The sequence below is a fragment of the Galleria mellonella genome, unplaced genomic scaffold, assembly GCF_026898425.1.
Source record: "Galleria mellonella isolate WM207_F2 unplaced genomic scaffold, CSIRO_AGI_GalMel_v1 utg83, whole genome shotgun sequence".
NCBI lineage: Eukaryota > Metazoa > Arthropoda > Insecta > Lepidoptera > Pyralidae > Galleria > Galleria mellonella.
Window position 1 is genome coordinate 2,134,616 of NW_026442162.1, and position 19,707 is coordinate 2,154,322.

Genomic DNA, 19,707 nt, shown 5'->3' on the forward strand with positions numbered 1-19,707 from the left:
CGGTAACTACTTACCATCAGATGGGCGGATGCTTGTGTTGCCACCTCAGTGGTATAGAAAAAAATAAGAGGTGGCATAATTCAATATCTATACAACCGATTTTTGTTCTCAAACAAATTAAAATCATGTGTGATGTGTTTCAATAGAACGCAAAAAAGACGAACAAATTTTGTTAAAATTATCACAGAAACTCTAAATTAAATTAATAACAAATCGAGATGGTTTATCAATTAATGTATTTCTTTATTAATATTATTGCTATCGAACTGTTCTGTTATATTCTTTTGCTCAAAATTCCAAATTTGAAAGAAACTGACAAAACAGTGTAATAGTTAAAATGAGTTTTAGTTTTTTTATAAATAAGGCTGTAAGTGTACTTCCTTACTTAGCGATTCTTAAATGTGAAAGTTTAGGTTAAGAATCAGAAAAAAAATTAAAAAAGAAAGAAAGAAGAGTTTGTCTCAGCAGCTCAACAAATCGTCGTGAATATTTAGAAAATATAACTTATAATGAAAATAAATAATAACGAAAACAAAATCTTTTATACATATTAAAACTGGCCAATATCTCAAACATTTTTTTAATCAAGTCGTCTTATTGGTCGCCATCTAGTCACTATGTTAAAAGTTATATAAAAATAAGTGACACCTATTGACACCATGAGGTACTTTAAGCAAAGCAGTCTGCTACTGTATAGCGCCATCTTTAGTATCTTTCAATCGGTAACACTCATACTTCTCAAATTGTAATGCACAAATAGCTCACTAGGTGGCACTGTCCCTATATTTTAAGAATCATAATGCTCTCTATCGTACTAATATTGAATAAAAGCAAAGAAATAAGAAAATAATACTTTTTATAATATCAAAATCTTTTTTTTTAAATATAAATACTATAAATACAAATACAAAAAAATAAATATCATTTGTGTTTACTGCGTAGTAGACTGCTTTATCGATAAAACAACTTCCGGTTGGCGCTCTACAACATCACGCATACGCAAATTCATATCTGCAGCTGACTTCACTTTATAAATGTTCGATCTCTTGTAACTACGTCGAGGCTAGAGCTTTTTGGGATAACACTTTTCGGTAATTATTATTTTACTCGTTGCTTACAGTGTGATTTAGAAAAAAAATATTATTATTCTAGTCAGAGGTGAGTGCCGACTCAATTCGAAAGTGCTATGATAATGAAATCTTAATAATTTGGCGCGTTGAATACTGTCAACACGGTTAATAGTGTTCACACGGTGTCGTTTATGCACGTGTAATTTTAACATATTTGTGATTTTTGGTTTGCAGACATGGCTTTGAGCGTGGCATTACCTATAGTTGACTTGGAGACTGAGAATTTTAATTCATTCAGCTCATTCGGGCATATCATAGACATAGCGGGCCTTTCTCAATCCCAGTCAAGCCCGAGTCCATCAATCTCCAGTGAATCTAGCGGTATCGGCTCTCTGGGATCGCTTAAATCAGAGTCTGTGAACAGTGACTCCTTGCCGTCTAGTCCTCAGACGACAGAGAAGGTGAGTTATAAATTCGAAATATTTGTTTGCATTTGTCCTGTCCTTGACCCCTCTGTTTTCATAATATTCCGTAATGGCGAATATCCATATTACGCTATCAATTGTGTGCTTATTAGCAGCACATGATAATGGGAAGATTCCAGTATCACAGGTTATGCTATTTTAAACACTGCGTACTATGTATTTATGAGCTGTTATAGATTATACATAGATGCATTTGATATCAAAATGTCTTCCACTGATAGAACTTGCCAAAAAATTTATAGGTATTGTACAGGTACAAAGTGATATTTGTCTGTTGACATATCACATATTTTTATATCTTATAAATATCTATTTTATTATTTTCATATGTAATGATTTTTTCCCTTATTATAATGTTACATATTTCCTACAATTACAAATCAGATCTCTTATGTTTGTTTGTAATTTATGGTCACAGTGGAAAAGCTTTGCATATTAACTCTCAGCAATGAGTTTAGTTTATATATATATACAAGCCCTTTTACTTTGCATTCTTTATAACCCTAGTAAGACATTTTCCTTTTCTATTTATTATGTTTCTCAATTCGGTGTGTCTCCTGGCATAGGCCTCCTCCAGCTCTCTCTTTCACTTGATGCATGCTTAGATCTTTGTTCTTCATTATTTCTTTTAAAGTATAAATAATATCCCAAGCTGATCTGTATCAATCATAACCTTTTGTTACTCCTTCATGTAAAATTGTCTCAAAGCAAATTAAAGTTTGATTTTGTTGTAAATTTTTTAGAGATTTACAATGGTGAACCTTAATGTACTAAGAACTATTATAAACTATTTCATGATAGTTCTTAGTACATTTAGTAAATAATCTTAATATACTTTGTATTACAAAAACAAAATAATCATTTGCAATAATGAGTTAGTTTTTTCTTTTAATTTATAAATCTAAATATTAACAAAAGAACATCTTTTATTCTAACAATTCATATGTTTTACGTGTATATGTCTATTTTAGACATGCAAGATTTTTCACTAAAAAAAGCAGATAAATAAAGGCAAGAGTCTAAAAAGATTTATTTAGTCATAAATAATAAATATAAATATGTTTTTGTTTGATGCCATCAAAACATCAATAAAATATTACATATTGTTTTCAGAAAATCTTTGACCCTGTTGTGCAGCCACAGCCTCGCCCCAAGGAAAACATTGAAGATGTTAAAATTAATTATGGGGGCCGTGATCTTCTCAATTTGATGTCTAATCTCACTGATTCGAGGTGGAGCTACCGTGCTACGGTGCTGCCACCAAACAATCCAGCGCTGTTCTTTGCCAACCGTTCACAGTATCATCGACTTGGGCCATATGCGACTCGCACACAGTATGTAAAAGACACTTGCCGTGACTGCGGCTTCACATGGGTGGTAGCTGCCACAGATTGACGTGACAATGCATTAATGTAAACATTGAATAAACTAAGGTTGAGTGGGTACGACTGGGACACATCAGGGTGCATATCAACTTCTCTGTCACATAATGGTGGCCATGATGCCATTGTTAAACATAAGCCAATAACAAGTTTTAACTGTTTATGCATTATTGACGACTTGTCTTTACGAAGGGCAAAGACATTGTTATTAATTATATTAATTTTTACTTGTTTTATATTTTAATTATTTATTATAACTAATGAAATGTATTACTTGATATAATTTGAGCAATACCTATAAAGTTCCTTGAGTGCTGATGTTGTTGGCTTTGTGACAATTTCCTATTTATTATGTAGATGTGTATATGTCTCCCTTTTGTGGCCCAGTCCTTTAGATGACTGTGGAATATTTATATGGTTATCGTCACGCGCATTCGTAGAGTTAAATTTTAAACGTGACTTAATACTGTGATCTTAATTTAAACAAAGCAATTTTTGACAAATTCTGTGAATTGGACGCGCGACGATACATTACTTTCGTTTTTATTTTAACTTATTTGTTTGTGTGATATTGTTAGGCTTAATTAATGCTATGAACTTGCATTGCCATAAGATTTGCAGACTTATTCCAAATGAGCATTTCTGGGTCCTTCTCTAAAAAAGTTCACACTGATAATAATTCGAATCAAAATTACTCTGAATTCACACTTAGACCTCTTATAGTAAAAACATATTTAAAATTAACTTATATTATGCTATAATTAGTTCCTCTTAGAAATGTTAATAATTTGATATCCAAAGAATCTTAATTGTTTAATGTGCATATTATATTAACTATAAATAATAATATAATAAATAATAATTGTGGACCAGCACAATTTATATTGATTAGTATAAAATACAATAATTAGAGTGAGATCGACCAGTGGATTGTAATATGTCCATTTACTCTTAAAGCAATATTTAAATTATGGACATTTATCATAATGAGTTATACACTTCCCACCATTACATGTAATAGTTATTATTTAAATATTGTTTTATTATTATTATTATTATTCTTTAGTCTTTAGAAATAATGTTTTAGATATATTCCACAGTCATTCAATCAATTGGATCGTCATTGTTTTAACCAAAAGGCTGCTTCTCGGATGTTATTAAAGTTTACGATTATAACGAGATAGGCACGAATTTAAAGCCAAGCTATAGGTTAATTTTAAGATTTAATTATTGTTGGATTTACCGTCCGAGCATTACATAATAATAGTGTTGACCATATAATTTAGATTATACATTCTTGACACAATACCCTATAATCAAATACCTATCGAATTGATGAGATAGCTTGAACTCATTTAATATTATAACGAGCCCATGCGGAACATAGTCAAAATGGGTTATCAGTGCATATCATCACAAATTAATGCAGAGGTTAGATATTCTAAGGTATTAGTAGTTGTTACAGACCGTTTAAAAACGTTTGAGTCATTGATATGCCCAGATGCTGGGTTCTCTAGTGAAATTATTGTAAGTGTCATTGACAGACTGGCAATATCTCTATGTATGTGCATATATAAAATGTAATATTCGTGGTCTCTTAATTTAGTCAAGATATTTAATAGTGTGAGTCTCTTCGATTACAATGTAAGTAATGTATAACATACTAACTATAACGATTAATAATTGATACTGTCCTTTTGTGCAACTTTAGTTCTGCTACGTTGTGATCAGCTTTAAATTGGAACTGGAGTATTTCTACACAATAATGTTGACATATTTCCCACAAAGTTATTTTTATAAAAAAAAAAAATGTTGATATGAGACAATACAGTACGTAGTTTTTCAAAATTTTCTTTATAATATACGGAGTTCGCTTAAAAGGTTTGGCAAATGTTTTGGAAGGGACCAACATCCATGCAATGATTTAAGTATATTATTGAATTGTTTTATTTGTTTATCGTAGTAGCCAAATTTTATATCAGAGCAGTTGTTATCGCGATCAAAATTGTTTTAGGTATTGCATTTTCATATCAACTGCTTTAGTCATCGTAACACGCTTATTCCGTTGTCTGTTATCAATTGACAGGGGCTATGAACACAACCCATTACGATTTAGTTAAAACGTTTATATACATAATCAATTTATATTTGTATATTTATGATTCAGTGTGTAATTACTGAACATATAGCATGGATCTCAGAATGCAGCTAACAATAACATTCGTCTAAAAGATGCCTCCAACATAATCTTGGTGGCGAATAGGTATATAGTATTTAACAGGTATCATTGATGCTTAATGTGCTATATCCTCAGTCACATACTCACAAATGGTTGTTATTGGTTTTAAAATCAAATGTTGCATTCAATTATTTTTAGTTTGTAATATTTTAAAAAGCTGCAATCGAATGTAGTTCAAAGGAAAGTATTTGGAGCGATACGCACAGATATAGTTTAGCTCTTGTTGTGAATGTCTCCTATAAGTTTAGTATCGATTCCCTGTTGGCCCTTGCGAGCGGCGGCCGAGTCTAGTGGCCGACCGCCTTCTCTTTGTCCAACTAAAGAGGTCGAGGTGCGATGCAATATTTGCATTCCAATTTTGTGTTAATTTAGCAGCAGAGGGTAGTAGTTGTTAATTTTTATTTAATCCGCATTGCCAAATATTTTGGTTGTTGTGCTATTTATTTAACAAAAAATTTCTAAAAATATCAATTTAGTACCTTCCATTGATAAGTGTCTTCAAATAATTTTATAATGTTTTAATCATTTCAATTTTATGCATTTTATTTTAATTAGTCAAATCATATACTTGATATTATACATAATAATAATAATACGTTATATTATATATATTGTTCATTCATATTATATTTGAATATTTTTTTCTCATTGAACTGTAGTCAAATGACAGTATTTTTATAATGAAAATGTATAAGGATGAAGGGTTTTTTGGCTAGACGATGCGACCGCCAAAGCCCTCTTACCCGCTGATGCCACCCCGTGGCGCTGTGCCGGCAACTGCGGCAGAGGCGGCTGCTCGTCCAGCGTGTATTATATCTGATAAGCATTATGTAGGTTTAGCGAAATAGAATTAACTCGGAGATGAACTCCAAGTACCAAAACTTATTGGTTCAATGTTGTTCTCGTATTATGGTGATATAGTGCACCGCGCGCGGTGCAGAGCTCAATATTTTTAGTAACCCTTAAGAAAATTAATACCTCTTTTGAAAAGAATATAATATATATATATTATATAGTATATCCAATCGATAATCACATATGTATTTCCCCGTTTATTTTGATGTGATATCATAAATGACTGATCTGAATTTAGTTTTTAAGTTGGTTATTGATATGCAGTGCTATTTCGAGAGTGTAATTAAGATTTAATATTGAAAGTGCCAATGCTCGTAATTTAATCTATATGATGACTGTTCCTCTATGTTTCTAGCTATTTGTGAGAACTAGGCCCAACCCTCTGGGCCTAGATCGTTACTACACCTTCATAAATTTCAGTATAAGCCTCTTGTAAGACTAAGTTAATGACTATAATGAAATCACGTAACGTGCACAATCTCAATAATGCTTGCAATATTATGTATTTAAATCCTCACTTATAATTTAATCCAGCGTAATGTTAAGAGTACAATATGAGATGATGTTATATCATTCTAGTATCAAAATTAGCCGAAGATGTTTAATATTATTATTAGTTAGGTAAAATTTTAACATAGCTTCGTATAATTGGGATGTTTTAGTATTTGGTAGTGTATAATTACGGCGTAGTGGCAAGCAAAATGTCTCGTGAATGAAGTAATGTTTTGTGGCAATAATACTCGATGTAAGTTCCCTGCCAAGAGAGTGTACAGGGTCGCGTGCCGGCTGCGCTCGCGCCCCCTAACGGGCTCGTGTATACACAACTGAACTATAGACACTAGAACTTTATTTGTTGTAATTATAATAATAGCCGTAGGTATTTTATCGTACTTAAATAAATAATTATTCTTGCGATGCCTTAATTCTGGTTGTCAATTAGACATGTCTGCCTAGAGTGTTATCATTGTTTTTATTTATTTTAATTTTTTGCTGTTCCGGCTTCCTCCGTGAACTTCCAGTCCAGGCTGTTCTTCGTAAAATGATTTTGAGGTCGATTTATTTTTACCTAAGTGTTCTTATTAAATGTTACCAAAATGTTTTTAATAAAATATTTTTATATGTATATATGTGGTTTCATTCCGCTAGATATTCCAATGTCCTTTAGTTAGCCGGGCCGTAAACAAGTCGCTTGCAATACGACCAACATAGCACTGTGTCAAAAATAGGTAACGCCCAACTACAGTACGTAAATAGAGCAGTCTTATTATTTTTTTGTTTTGCGTGTGATATAATTTCTTAAGATATGGACGTTAACGATAAATTTGGTCACGTTTCTTGGCGTAAACATGTAATTTAGGCACAATGCCAATAAATATCTTTATTGGCGCACACGTTTCACAAGTGTTGGTTCTAAACAGGCAAGTCGACTGTTACATACCTATGTTGTCTACGTGTACAAGGTTGGAAGACAAGAAATCTGCCAATAATTTTAAAATTTCGACAGTTTCAATATTTGTCAATCGTTCACTGACTTCGCGAAGTCATATTAAAAGTTTGAATATAATTATTTTCAAACTAACAAAACTGCAGTTTCGCCCGCACGAATCAATACATAAAGTTACCTATGCGGTAAGTTAGAATATAACCTACTCGTGTGAGGGAATAGGAATTATTAGTAATTGGTTCTATCAGCCCAATAGTATTATTCCTAAAAAAATCGAGTAACAATGAGTATTCTCTCAATAAAAAAGCGACTTCAATCGTGTACGTGTCTATAAACGGTGTGATGTTTCATAGATACTGCGTAGATACATCGTAAATACTGCGTAATTTCGATTTTGCTTCAAAACCTTATTAAATGCAAAGAATTGTGAAAATCCATTCAAGACTAGCTATGTAATAGTATTAGAAAATCACAAATAAAAAATCAAAGGAATTGACAAACGTTTCCTTTTGAAAGTGTTTTAAAAACTATTACGTAAAAACATCTACTCGTACATACAAAATGCAGCAGATTCTCAGTTCGCCTGTTCTTTTCAATCGCCTTCAAAAAAGGTTCTCAATTTGTTTGTATTTTTTTTTTGTTTGTAACCATTTACATTGTACATTTATAAACCGATTTGGTTTTTTTTTTTATCTGAAAGGATATATACAAAATCAATTCAGTAGTTTAATTTTTAAATTAAAATATCTGATTTAGCTGTAATTGATTTTTTATTAAACACAATCTGAATTGTATGTAGGAGATACACAAATGAGATTGTCTTTGCATTTGATAATATTTCCTCTAGTGTAGGTCTATATTTATCACTTATGTAAATTCTACTTATAATATCCTAACTTCTACATTTAACACGTTTCAACATTCCAATTTCAAAAATAGGTAATTAAAATAGATATTTAAAAATTGTGACTATATGAAACACGCCGTCGTCTGTCGACGTATTTTATATATATTCTTTACTAGTCTTTATTCGCGACTTCGTCCGCGTAACTAGGATAAAAATATATATATAATAGATAGCCTATATCCTTCACAATTTCATATAGTATGTGTATGCCAAATTTCATAGCGATTGGTTAAACCGTTAAGGCACTATAAGGTAACAAAATAAAGTAAAACAAACCGACTTTCACATTTATAATGTTACTAAGAATTACACAGTTTAACAAGTTTTACAGCAATTAACTACTTGTTGGCAAGGGTGGAGTTATCTCTGAAAGCGATCTCTTCCAGCCAACCCAATGCAGTGAGAGAGAAATTCATTAGGGAATAGTCTAACATAGAGCAGGAAAACAAATATAATATAAAAAAATATAAATATTTCTATACGTGCAGTTTAATTCCTAATGAGACAATTTTATTACAATTTATGTATTTTTTGCCACTTAGAATAGCAAATAAGCTCATGGCCCACCTGACAGAAAGCGGTAACCGTTGCCTATAGAGATGAACAGTATACCATAGACATAACAGAGTATACTGTTTCGCTCATAATACCCTCCATGCGTTACCATTCCTGAGGACTAAGGTGTTATGCCTCTGTACCCTGTAAATTTACTGTCATATCCCACCCTTCAAACCGAAACACAACCATGCAAACACTACTGTTTCATGGTAAAAACACGAATGAGACAGAGGTACCCAAGCAAACGACTTTTGTACAAAGTCTCCCTCTGGTAAATGTAATTGTTTTTGTAGGTCATTTTGTACCTTTTAACTTTTATTCTATCGTCACTTGTAATATATTCATATTTGTAAAACTTTGTTTTTTGTCGTATAAATGAATTATATTTTTTTAAGAAAATAAATATATTAACCATAGAACATAAAATCTAGGCTTTTATTACATTATGGTGAACTTGGTGGCGTAGTAGACCACTAGAAAGTGAGGCACTTTCCAGTGGTCACAGTTTCGATCACTGCTTTATCAAAACATTTTGAATTTATTAATATCTCTATTTTCAATGATGTCTGGGTATTCTTTTTCATATATCATTATTATCTTCATTTCAGCCATTATCCGTCCACTACTGAACATAAGTCTCCATAGATCCATATCCATAGGTTTCCATAGATCGCCATAAGTAACGGTCCTGAACCACCTGTATCCACTGACTCCCTGCAATACATTTGAGGTCGTCACTCCATCTAATGAGGGTTTTTTTATGGGTGATAATGGAATGGTAACCCCACCCGCGCTAACGGTATACACTGGCGGGGCACCAGTGAAGGATGATAAGTGAGGATGAAGCAGGTCAGTTAGCCCATCGTGACAAATTCAACAAGAATTGTTCACGATGGTTTCCAGGGGGAACCACGTGGAGGTCGACCTAATATATTGCTAGCAATGGGGCTGTCAAACTCCATTGTTAACAATCCCTTTTCCCTCTCTAATGAGGGGTTGTCCTACACTGGGTATTTAAAAGCCTACCAGTTGCCTTATACCCATAGTACAAACCTGTGCTTAGTTTGGAGGTAGGTGTCGTAGTATAATGTGCAGTTGATATTTATTTCCTATTTATTTTGTTCCATTTTCTTCAGAAAATGGTATTTAAATTTATCATTTACAAATATTTTTCACTGATTTTCGAATAACCGAATAAAATTATGAGTCTTTTCGTTGCATCTTTTATTAATACCTACCATAATAATTACCGCTTCATGTTCTGTAAGTGTTTTAAAAGGCGACTAAGAGAATTTAATGGGAGAGCGATTGGCAGTGTCCGTCTTAAAACATCACCAAATCCTAACTGCGGTTGCCAGGGGAAAGGGATTGTTAGTAATGGGGTCTAACAGCTCCATTTCTAGTAATGTAGCCTATCAGATGGACCTCCACGCGGTTCCTCCTGGAAACCATCGTGGTCAATTTTCGTGGAATTCTTCACGATGGGCTAACTGGCCTGCTGCCATGCTATCACCTCTCATTGGTGCCCCGCCAGCATTTACCGATAGCGCAGACGGTGTTACCATTCCGTTTTCACCCATTAAAAAGAAACTGCGGCTTTTTTTTTTACAACACAGGGGGCAATCGAGGCTGCAGCTCACCTTATGGTGACTACCGCTGCCCATGGTCACCCACAACATCTACGGCATTGTAGGCGTGCTGCCGGCCTTTTAAAAAGGAATATGCTCTTTTCTTGAAGGTTATGTTGTCGTATCGGTTCGGAAATACTGCTGCTGGAAGTTGATTCAAAAGAGTGGTTGTGCGTGGGAGAAAGTGCCTTGAAAAACGCACGGTGGAGGACCGCCACTCGTCCAGATGGTTGGGATGTTTTTTAGTTTATGGCGGGTTGTACGATGGTGAAAATCAGCAGCAGGTATTAATCCAAATAATTCTTCAGAGCACTCCCCACGATAAATTCGGTAGAAGATGCACAGAGATGCAACATCTGTACGCTGCTGCCTACGTGTCAGCAGTGGGCAATTAACGGCTGATATAATAATAATAAAAACTACTTATATAAATCAATACATGTTGTTGATTTTTGTTTATATATGGTAAGTAGATAGATAACGTAATTGTCTACATTGATATCTAGTGTAAATATCATGATCTTAACGAGCTATATGTACCTACGTAACAACTAAGAACATATCACAAGTAAATAAAAATATTCATTCACATTAATATTAGTTAAGCGCCTTAGTAAATAAATATCAGTAAATATCAACAACAGAGACATTATAAGCAGTTACAAAATATGTTGAGTCCTTAGATTGAGTCATGTTGTATTATCAAATTTAGAGAGATGGATGTGAAGACGTGCAAGACATATTATTGCAAGATTTCTGCCTGTTTCTGTGACAGATATGTATGTATGAAATAAAATCGCTGAGCTAGAAGAGTGCTGGAGTGAAGGCTCAGAGCATATACCCGCGGTGGGAGAGAGCAATCATACCACAGATAATATAATACTATACTAGATAAAACCACAAGAATAACCTGCGTAATTTATTGCTAAAATAATAACCGGAGGAGAGAGCACATAAGTTAATGTGTTTTTTTGTCAAAATTGCTCTTTTCTTTATACAATAAAAAATATATATGTAGTACTCTAGTAGTTTTTAAACATAAGATGACTATACCTAAGAGATGGTCGGATGACATTCACCAACCGGCAAGAAATGGATGCAAAAGCGAAGAATAGATATAGTCTGACATACCGACCAGCATAGACAGTACAGACCGTAGATAATGATCTATGGTCCTAATATGGATGCGAAAAGGGCCCTTTTCTCAAAGAGATAAAAGTAGACTGTTAATCCCGCCTTAGTTATTGACATATGCGACTCACGATTCTTCTTGGGAACAATCGTGTTCTGTTCCAAGTGAATTCATCACAATGAACTAACTGGCCTGCCTTTTCAACCTTATCTATCAACCCTCAATGGTGGGGGAAAGAGATTGTTAGTAATGGAGTTTGACAGCCCCATTGCTAGCAATATGCCTTATTAGGTCGACCTCCACGTGGTTCCCCGTGGAAACCATCGTGAACAATTGTTGAATTCGCCACGATGGGCTAACTGACCTACTTCATCCTCATCTATCATCCTTCCATTATAATTCGTTTAAAAAAATATGTTGTTAGCAATGGAGCCGTTAATCCCCAATCCTGTCCCTTTTGACAAAGGCTGTTGAGAAGAGAAATCAGGACGTTCACCGTTGATACAAACGTGTTTTTTATTGAAATCATCACAATAGCCTAACTAATCTGACTTCATCCTCATCTACCAGAGGGAGACTTTGTACAAAAGTCTATTGCTTGGGTTCCTCTGTCCCATTCGTATTTTTACCGTGAAGCAGTTGTGTTTGCATGGTTATGTTTCGGTTTGAAGAGTGGGATATAGCGTGAATTTACAGGGTACAGAGGAATAACACCTGAGTCCTCAGGAATGGCAACGCATGGGGGGAGTATCATAGGCGAAACAGTATACTCTGTTATGTCCATGGTACTGCTCATGTCTATAGGCGACGGTTACCACTTTCCATCAGGTGGACCATCAGCTGGTTTGTCATTCTAAGTTGTATAAAAAAAACTATACTGAACTTTATAAGCAAAACCGGTGTCATAAAAGGCGAGTAAAGCAGTATCCTTTTTAAAACATCACCAAATAACTGTGGTTGTCAACTCGTCTGTCAAACACGGCAAGTACTAGCAAAAGTATCCTCATGGGAGAGGCCTACGTTCAGCAGTGAAACGTTAATGGTTCTGCTAATGGGATTAGGATTGATGATGCGGACAAAAACACAGGCAATAGTTATGGCTAGACATTCAATTTTTATCATCTTTGCACCAAATAATATCACAGATAAGGTGGGCAGGTACTTATTTTATTTATGTTCGGTAATTACCCCAAAGTTTTGTTATAGGTGAAACAAAAGTATAATATCTGGTATTATTCTATGGTTTAACCGACTTCAAAAAAGGAAGAGGTTCTCAGTTCGGTTGTATTTTTTCTTATTTGTTAACTCCATAATTTATAAACCGATTTGGAAAATTATTTTGTTATTTGAAAGGATATTTCAGATTGGTCTTATAGAAATTCATTAAAATTGCTTAAGTAGTTTGTTTTTTAATAAATCAAAATGTCTAGTTCACGGTTGTGATTATTAGTTTTAAAAAACGTAAAGTAAAGACAATACAATTCAGTTTTACCACGATTGAATCGGTATTTTTCGGGGATTATCGGTATTTATTATTAGGCCGGCAGCACACCTGCAATGCCGTAGGTGTTGTTGGTGACCATGGGCGGCGGTAGTCACTTACCATCAGGTGAGCCGCATGCTCGTATGCGCCCCGTGTTGTAAAAAAAATTTTTTTCGGGGAGCAATATTTACTTCTGTATTGTTCTATATATGTGAAAACTTATAAATTTGTCAGTTACCAAAATATTTATTAGTTAAAAATTGTTACAACACATACATATATTAAAATTGTCCTAAATTTATTTAGCATACTTTACACTGCCAAATTCTCAGTTTTAATCTATTATAATCTGTAGTTCAGTTATGTTTTACAGTTTTTATGTATTATATAAAAAGTCATACCTACTCAGTAATACTTAATATTTTTCTATTATCTTCCTACACGCTGCTTATTCTGCAAGAGACTTGGTGGTAGATAAGTAAGTATACCTTATTAAACTAACTAATATCTGTATTAAAAATAAAATAAATATTTATTTATAAGTGGAAACGAAACGATATTGTGAATCAACGCCACGCTTATCTTAATGCTAAGTACCTACATAGATTACTAACATACCAAATAGTATTTTTAGTGATAGCTAAAGATTTTAAGAAGGAATAAAAACATCAACAATAATAAGTAGATAGTTAAGTAGACATTAAATTATTAGTATCTATTATATACATTCTTATTAAAGTTCTTTATACTGTAATAGATACTAGCTCCATCTATTCAATAGATTCCAATCACACTAATTACTCTTACCTACTGCCCAGGAAATGGGGGGAAAGGGATTGTTAGTAATGGAGACTAAGAACCTCATTGCTAGCAATATACCCAACCAGGTCGACCTCCTCGCGGTTCCCCCTAGAAACTATCATGGTTAATTCCTGATGAATTCATCACCCTTCACTGGTGCTCCGCCAGCGTATTCCGTTAGCGCAGGCGGGGTTACCATACCATTTTCACACATCAAAACTGCCCAGAAAATATTATCCTAAATAAATACGATACCTACGATACAAAGTAAACAACTGGGCAAAATACCCGTTTAGGGGGAGCCCTATATTCAGCAAAGGACAGTTAACGGCTGATATGATGATATGACGATGACATTCTTAATGGGTAATAATGGAATGGTAACCCCGCCAGCGCTATCGGTATACGCTGGCGAGGCACCGGTGAGGGATGATTAGGTGATGATGAAAGCAGCGGGTCTACCATGAAATGAAGTTCCGAAATTTCGGACTCAATTTCGTGTTTTTGCTTATACCAAAATCAGACCAATAAATGGAGTTTAACATTTCGTTCGTCATACATCCTATCACATAAGTCCAAAAGAACAATATTTTAACATTTTTAATATTTCCAAACGGCATGTATTATGTAATTTTAACATCAAATTTGTGTTTCGTTTGAAACCGAAATTTCGGAAAACGTTTCAAACGTTCAGAAAACGTAGGCCCTCAGGTCAGTTAGCCCATCGTGACGAATTCCAGTAAAATTAACCACGATGATTTCCAGGGGGAACCGCGTAGAGGTCGACCCGATAAGGTGTATTTTTAAAGTTTGATAATGATATGGTAACCCTGCCTGTGCTATCGGTATACACTGGGGAGGTACCAGTGGGAGATGATATATAATAATAATATAATAATAAAGCCTTTATTCTCTGACATTTTTACTTTAACTTATATACTACTTATTACTAAGGTAGCTTTCTAGCAACCATTATGTTAGTCAGGTTGTCTGTCGACATAGGCCTCCCCCAACTGTTTCCACTTTCCCCTATCCCTAGCTGACTTTCTCCATCCTTTAGGTAAGTCGTCGTGGGAGATGATAGATGAGAATGAAAGCAGGTTAGTTAGTCCATCTTGACGAATTCACTACTACACTAGAATTAACCACGATAGTTTCCAGGGGGAACCACGTGGTCGACCTGACAGGGTATATTGCCAGTAATGCGGCTATTTGACCCCCATTACTAACAATCCCTTTCCCCCCGATAAAGTGTATTGCTAGCAATGGGTCAGTTAGACCCCATTACTAACAATCTCTTTCCCCCCTGACGATGACATTAGCATGTGCCATGATTGATGACATGAAATCAGTGGGGTCATCGTAAAGACGAGTAATGAATTGATTAGGAATGAAACATGGTAGTATCTAAGAAGACCGTGTGGGCCTCGTGAGGAGGTCGAGTCAACATCCGAATCTGCGCGTTACCGCTAGAGGACCAGTGGGAACTGCGATGATATTCAGTTAAAACTGTGTGGAAATGGACATAATAATGATAAATATATTGCTAGCAATGGGGTTTTAATCCCCGTTACTACCTACGTTGATTCTTACGTTTATCAAACACTCGAGATGACCACATTTCGGCATTTTGCAGTTCTACACATTTCAACCTAAGGTGATCACAATAGGCTAAAAAGTCAAATATACAGTCGGAACTACCGTCTCTCAGATTAATTTAAATTGTCAACAGTGATTTCTAATATCGGAGTAAGTTGGATTTTTTTAAAATGACTGGCACAAAAAAAATATAATACATTTTATAGTTACCTACTTCATAAGAACCATCAAAACCCAAAGTATCTAAAGATGTAAGTAAAAGGGCATTAGCATCAAGCTAGCGGTATTTTTTTTACAAAATGGATGCCATCAAAACAATGTGCTATCTCTGTCTGGTTTTATTTTTATTGTACCTAGTACCTAGGTATGTATGGAGTGAAAATCGTACGAAATAAACAAAATCGCAACAACTCGATGTATTCTAATAAACGCCATCTAGCGAAAAGTATCAACACCATGAGTATTTCCAACGTGGAGTAACTAGTTCTAGTTGTTTCTGCAGAACTTGATGTTTATTCATATTCCACTAGATGGCGACACTCCTACAATTATTTAAACCAAGTTAATAAATTTTTAGCAATTTTTTATTTTGTTATTACTGTTATCATTTAATACATATCCAAAAAATTAAAAATCATGACGACAGAATACTATCCTACATATCATGATTAGCTATCATATCCGTAGACCAAGTAAATAAATGTATAAGTACCTACTTACATTATCTAAAAAGTGGTAGTTTCATAATTTAACTAAATAATAACTACAAAATAAAAGTTACAATTATTTGTAATCATGACTGAATTATTGTATTACTATGAACATATAATATATTTATTGATATGTAATTTTCAATAATTTGTGCATATTCAACACAATGTATTTTTGTTAAGAATAAATAAATAATGATAATATTGACGACGGGTTATTTTTAGGGGTTTCTTACTATAAAGAATCCCTATGGTACGATGTTGTCCGTCCAGGCGTTCTGTCTATTATAGTATAACACTGTGGGCCACAAGGCTATATCTCAGCAAATACTAAAGCCATCGGATCTGGAATAGTTTTACAAATTGTTAACCTACACATATTGCAATAGATATAATCTATTAATTCAAGTAAAGTATCATATGAATGGGCTTCGTTTGTATATTTTAAAACTGATTTTTATTTATTTTTATGCTGCGTAGTTTTTTTAGTCATAATCGAAAATGTGGAAAAAACCATCCCCAACCAAATCTAGTTTACAAAAGTATATAAAATATATATATCGATGTTTCTAACTAGTACTGTTTTTGAGTAATTATCAAAAAAGCCCTAAAAACAAATAGTTATGCAATGCAATTTTTAACCAAAATTATTACTCAAAATAAGAAATTATGACGATATTACAATAACAATAATAATAACTACTATTAATTATTAATAATAATTTACTATTAGGTGTATATTTTACATAAGATATGCAATAAAGGTTATTTGATTAGTATTATTTTGTTTAATGCCACACTGGAATTACTTATTTCGCAGTTTTTCGCAGTTTGGGTGCAGCAAAAATTTGCTTTAATATGCCTCATTTAGAGAAGAAACATATGTCGCAAAACGTGCATGAACCAAATGACAGTCGGAGATTGATGGCTAATATGGAAGGTTGTTAAACTTCTGGTAGTAATAGTGGTGGTCAATCTTCGAGTGCTGGCAGTCACATTCTTACTAATAGTAGCGGAATTAAACAAAATAATTCTTATCAAATAATCAATCAATCATTCAAACTCACATCAACAAAATTTCGAGAGTAATTCAAATTTAGTAAGAGTAATTTTGAATTACTCTCGAAAATTTTTTTCCTCTTAGGAGAGGGATTCTCTCCTTAAGACAACTTAAGAAAAAGTTAAACAGGTTTTGAACAAATTACCACAGAAACACGTTTTGAATGAAATTATTTATTTATTCTTTATTGCACAATAAAACTTTGTACAAGTGGCGAGCTTAATGCCATATGGCATTCTCTACCAGCTAACCATTAGGTAAAAACAGAAAGCGTATGAAGGGCAGATGTGGTGACAATTTTTTTGGATCAGCCGTTAACTGTTCAGTGTTGAACATAGCCTCCCCCATAAGAGGGCGTTTGCCAGTAGTTGCTATGCTTGGCAGGAAGGTTGGCAACTGCAGTTAGACTTTTAGAGATGTTTTAAGAGAGACGCTGCTGCCCATCCCTATACCGTTCAGTTCAATTAGTCGCCTCTTACGACGGAAAAGGAAGGGGGTGACCTCAGTTTAGGATCTGATGATGTTTTAAAAGGAACGTAAATATAAATTGAAATATATAATAAATTAATTAATTTTTTATTTGTACTAATGTTTCGTCAGGACAATCGAATGGTCGCATCAATTATTCGTCTCTATACATTTTCGTTAAATGTACATCAGTATACTCTCGTTATGTCCATGGTACTGCTCATGTCTATAGGCGACGGTTACCACTTTCCATCAGGTGGACCGTCAGCTTGTTTGCCATTCTAAGTTGTATAAAAAAAATTTCAATATCAACCATATTGATCGGATATCTATTTTTTAATATCTTATCCAATATAATTTTTTGAATAACAGACTTTCAATATATTTGTCATTGGACCAGTATATAGTTATAACTAAAATATATAGATATTGCTATATATTATATTACGCACCTCTACATAAACCTACCCCATAGTTTGCCATGCCATGTTCGTTGCCAAGGAACAATCCCAAACCCCTATATTCACTAACTTTCTATCATCGTACGGCTCGCCATCGACAGAGAGTTCACCCTCATACCCTACAGCCAAAATGGTTCCGTACAACGCGGTTTCAGAGATGTTTTCTCCCACGAACACTCAGGTTATGGAATGAGCTCCCTGCCGAGGTTTTCCCAAGAGACTACAGCATAGGGTTCTTCAAAAGGAGGGTAAAAAGGTTTCTTCATGGTCGGCAACTCGCGCGTAATAGCTCTGGTATTGCAGGCGTTCATAGGCTACGGTAACCACTTAACATCAGGTGGGCCGTATGCTTGTTTGCCATCTCAGTGGTATAAAAAAAAACTCTCTGCAATACATTTGAGATTGTCACTCTATATGGGCAGGTCATGCAACACGTTTGCCTGTATGGGGTTGCCACTCTAAGAATCTTTCTCCTCTGTTGTAGGTTCTTAAACCCAGATTATAATTTTGTTACCATACAACTTCAATTTCGAATTATTTTTTATAAAATATTTTATACATTGTTCTGAATCATAATAGGAGTATACTTCAAATTGTTTTTACGGGACGTAATAACGGTGGCAATGATGTTTTTGTTTGTAATATCCACTTTTGTGTCGGTATAATGGGTGTATTCATTCAGACGGGAGCGACTGAAAAGTGTCGCCTTTATCAGGCTCACAATAGACTGAAATCAAAGAAATTACGGATTTCAACAGCCATTATTGTAGAACAGTGTAAAACAAGCCTTAACCAAGGCATTCATTGACTGGGTCGCAATTACAAAACTGTGGGTCGCAATCAAACACCCATACATATTATTTGAATGCACATACATAATGCAAGGGTGTTTATACTTATACCTACACAAATATAGTAAGAAAGGACACAAATAGTAGGACATAAGACTTCTCTTAGGACAAAAATTATGTAGTACATACCTGCTACGAGTCAGAAAAATGTGAAGGGCTTAATATATATAATTAATTTATACCCATTTTTTAGGATTTGATGAAAAAATATAAATTTTATAAATACTACACTGGATCTAGGCCCCTTCTCCATTATCCCATACTAAGACTAGGGTGTTCGCCTGCAGGGTTTTTTAATGAATGATAATGGAACGGTAACGCCGCCTGCGCTATCATTAAACACTGATGGGGCACCAGTGAGGAATGATAAGTGAAGATGAAGCAGGTCAGTTAGCCCATCGTAACAAATTCAACAATGAACCAATTACTATGGTTTTTATTATGGTTTTTCGGGGGGAAACGCGAGGAGATCGACCTGATAGGGTATATTGTTAGTAATAGGGTTACTAATTCCCGTTACTAATATCCCCCGACTCGCCTGCAGGATTACCTAAAATCAATTTATAGTCTAAAG

At 34.2% G+C, this 19,707-nt stretch overlaps 1 protein-coding gene and 1 long non-coding RNA gene across 7 annotated transcripts in view; one reads left to right on the plus strand and one right to left on the minus strand.

Moving 5' to 3' along the window:
- LOC128202251 (uncharacterized) overlaps positions 1-19,707 on the minus strand; it is a 413,441-nt gene that overhangs the window by 353,271 nt on the left and 40,463 nt on the right. The window lies entirely within an intron of this gene.
- On the plus strand, positions 977-7,154 carry LOC113516884 (uncharacterized). Of its 2 annotated transcripts, none has more exons than XM_026901373.3 (3): positions 977-1,091; positions 1,305-1,531; positions 2,669-7,154. In XM_026901373.3, exons 2-3 carry the CDS (start codon positions 1,307-1,309, stop codon positions 2,948-2,950), a joined length of 507 nt encoding a protein of 168 aa, XP_026757174.2. In that variant the 5' UTR covers positions 977-1,091; positions 1,305-1,306; the 3' UTR covers positions 2,951-7,154. The 2 variants fall into 2 exon arrangements, with proteins under 2 accessions (XP_026757174.2, XP_026757175.2); XM_026901374.3 differs by having other exon boundaries at positions 1,017-1,158.

Excerpts from the sequence above, each read along its gene's own strand:
- LOC113516884 (XM_026901373.3), top strand. The coding sequence starts at position 1,307 with ATGGCTTTGAGCGTGGCATTACCTATAGTTGACTTGGAGACTGAGAAT. Across the intron at positions 1,532-2,668 it reads GTCCTCAGACGACAGAGAAG|AAAATCTTTGACCCTGTTGT; the intron begins GTGAGTTATAAA and ends TATTGTTTTCAG.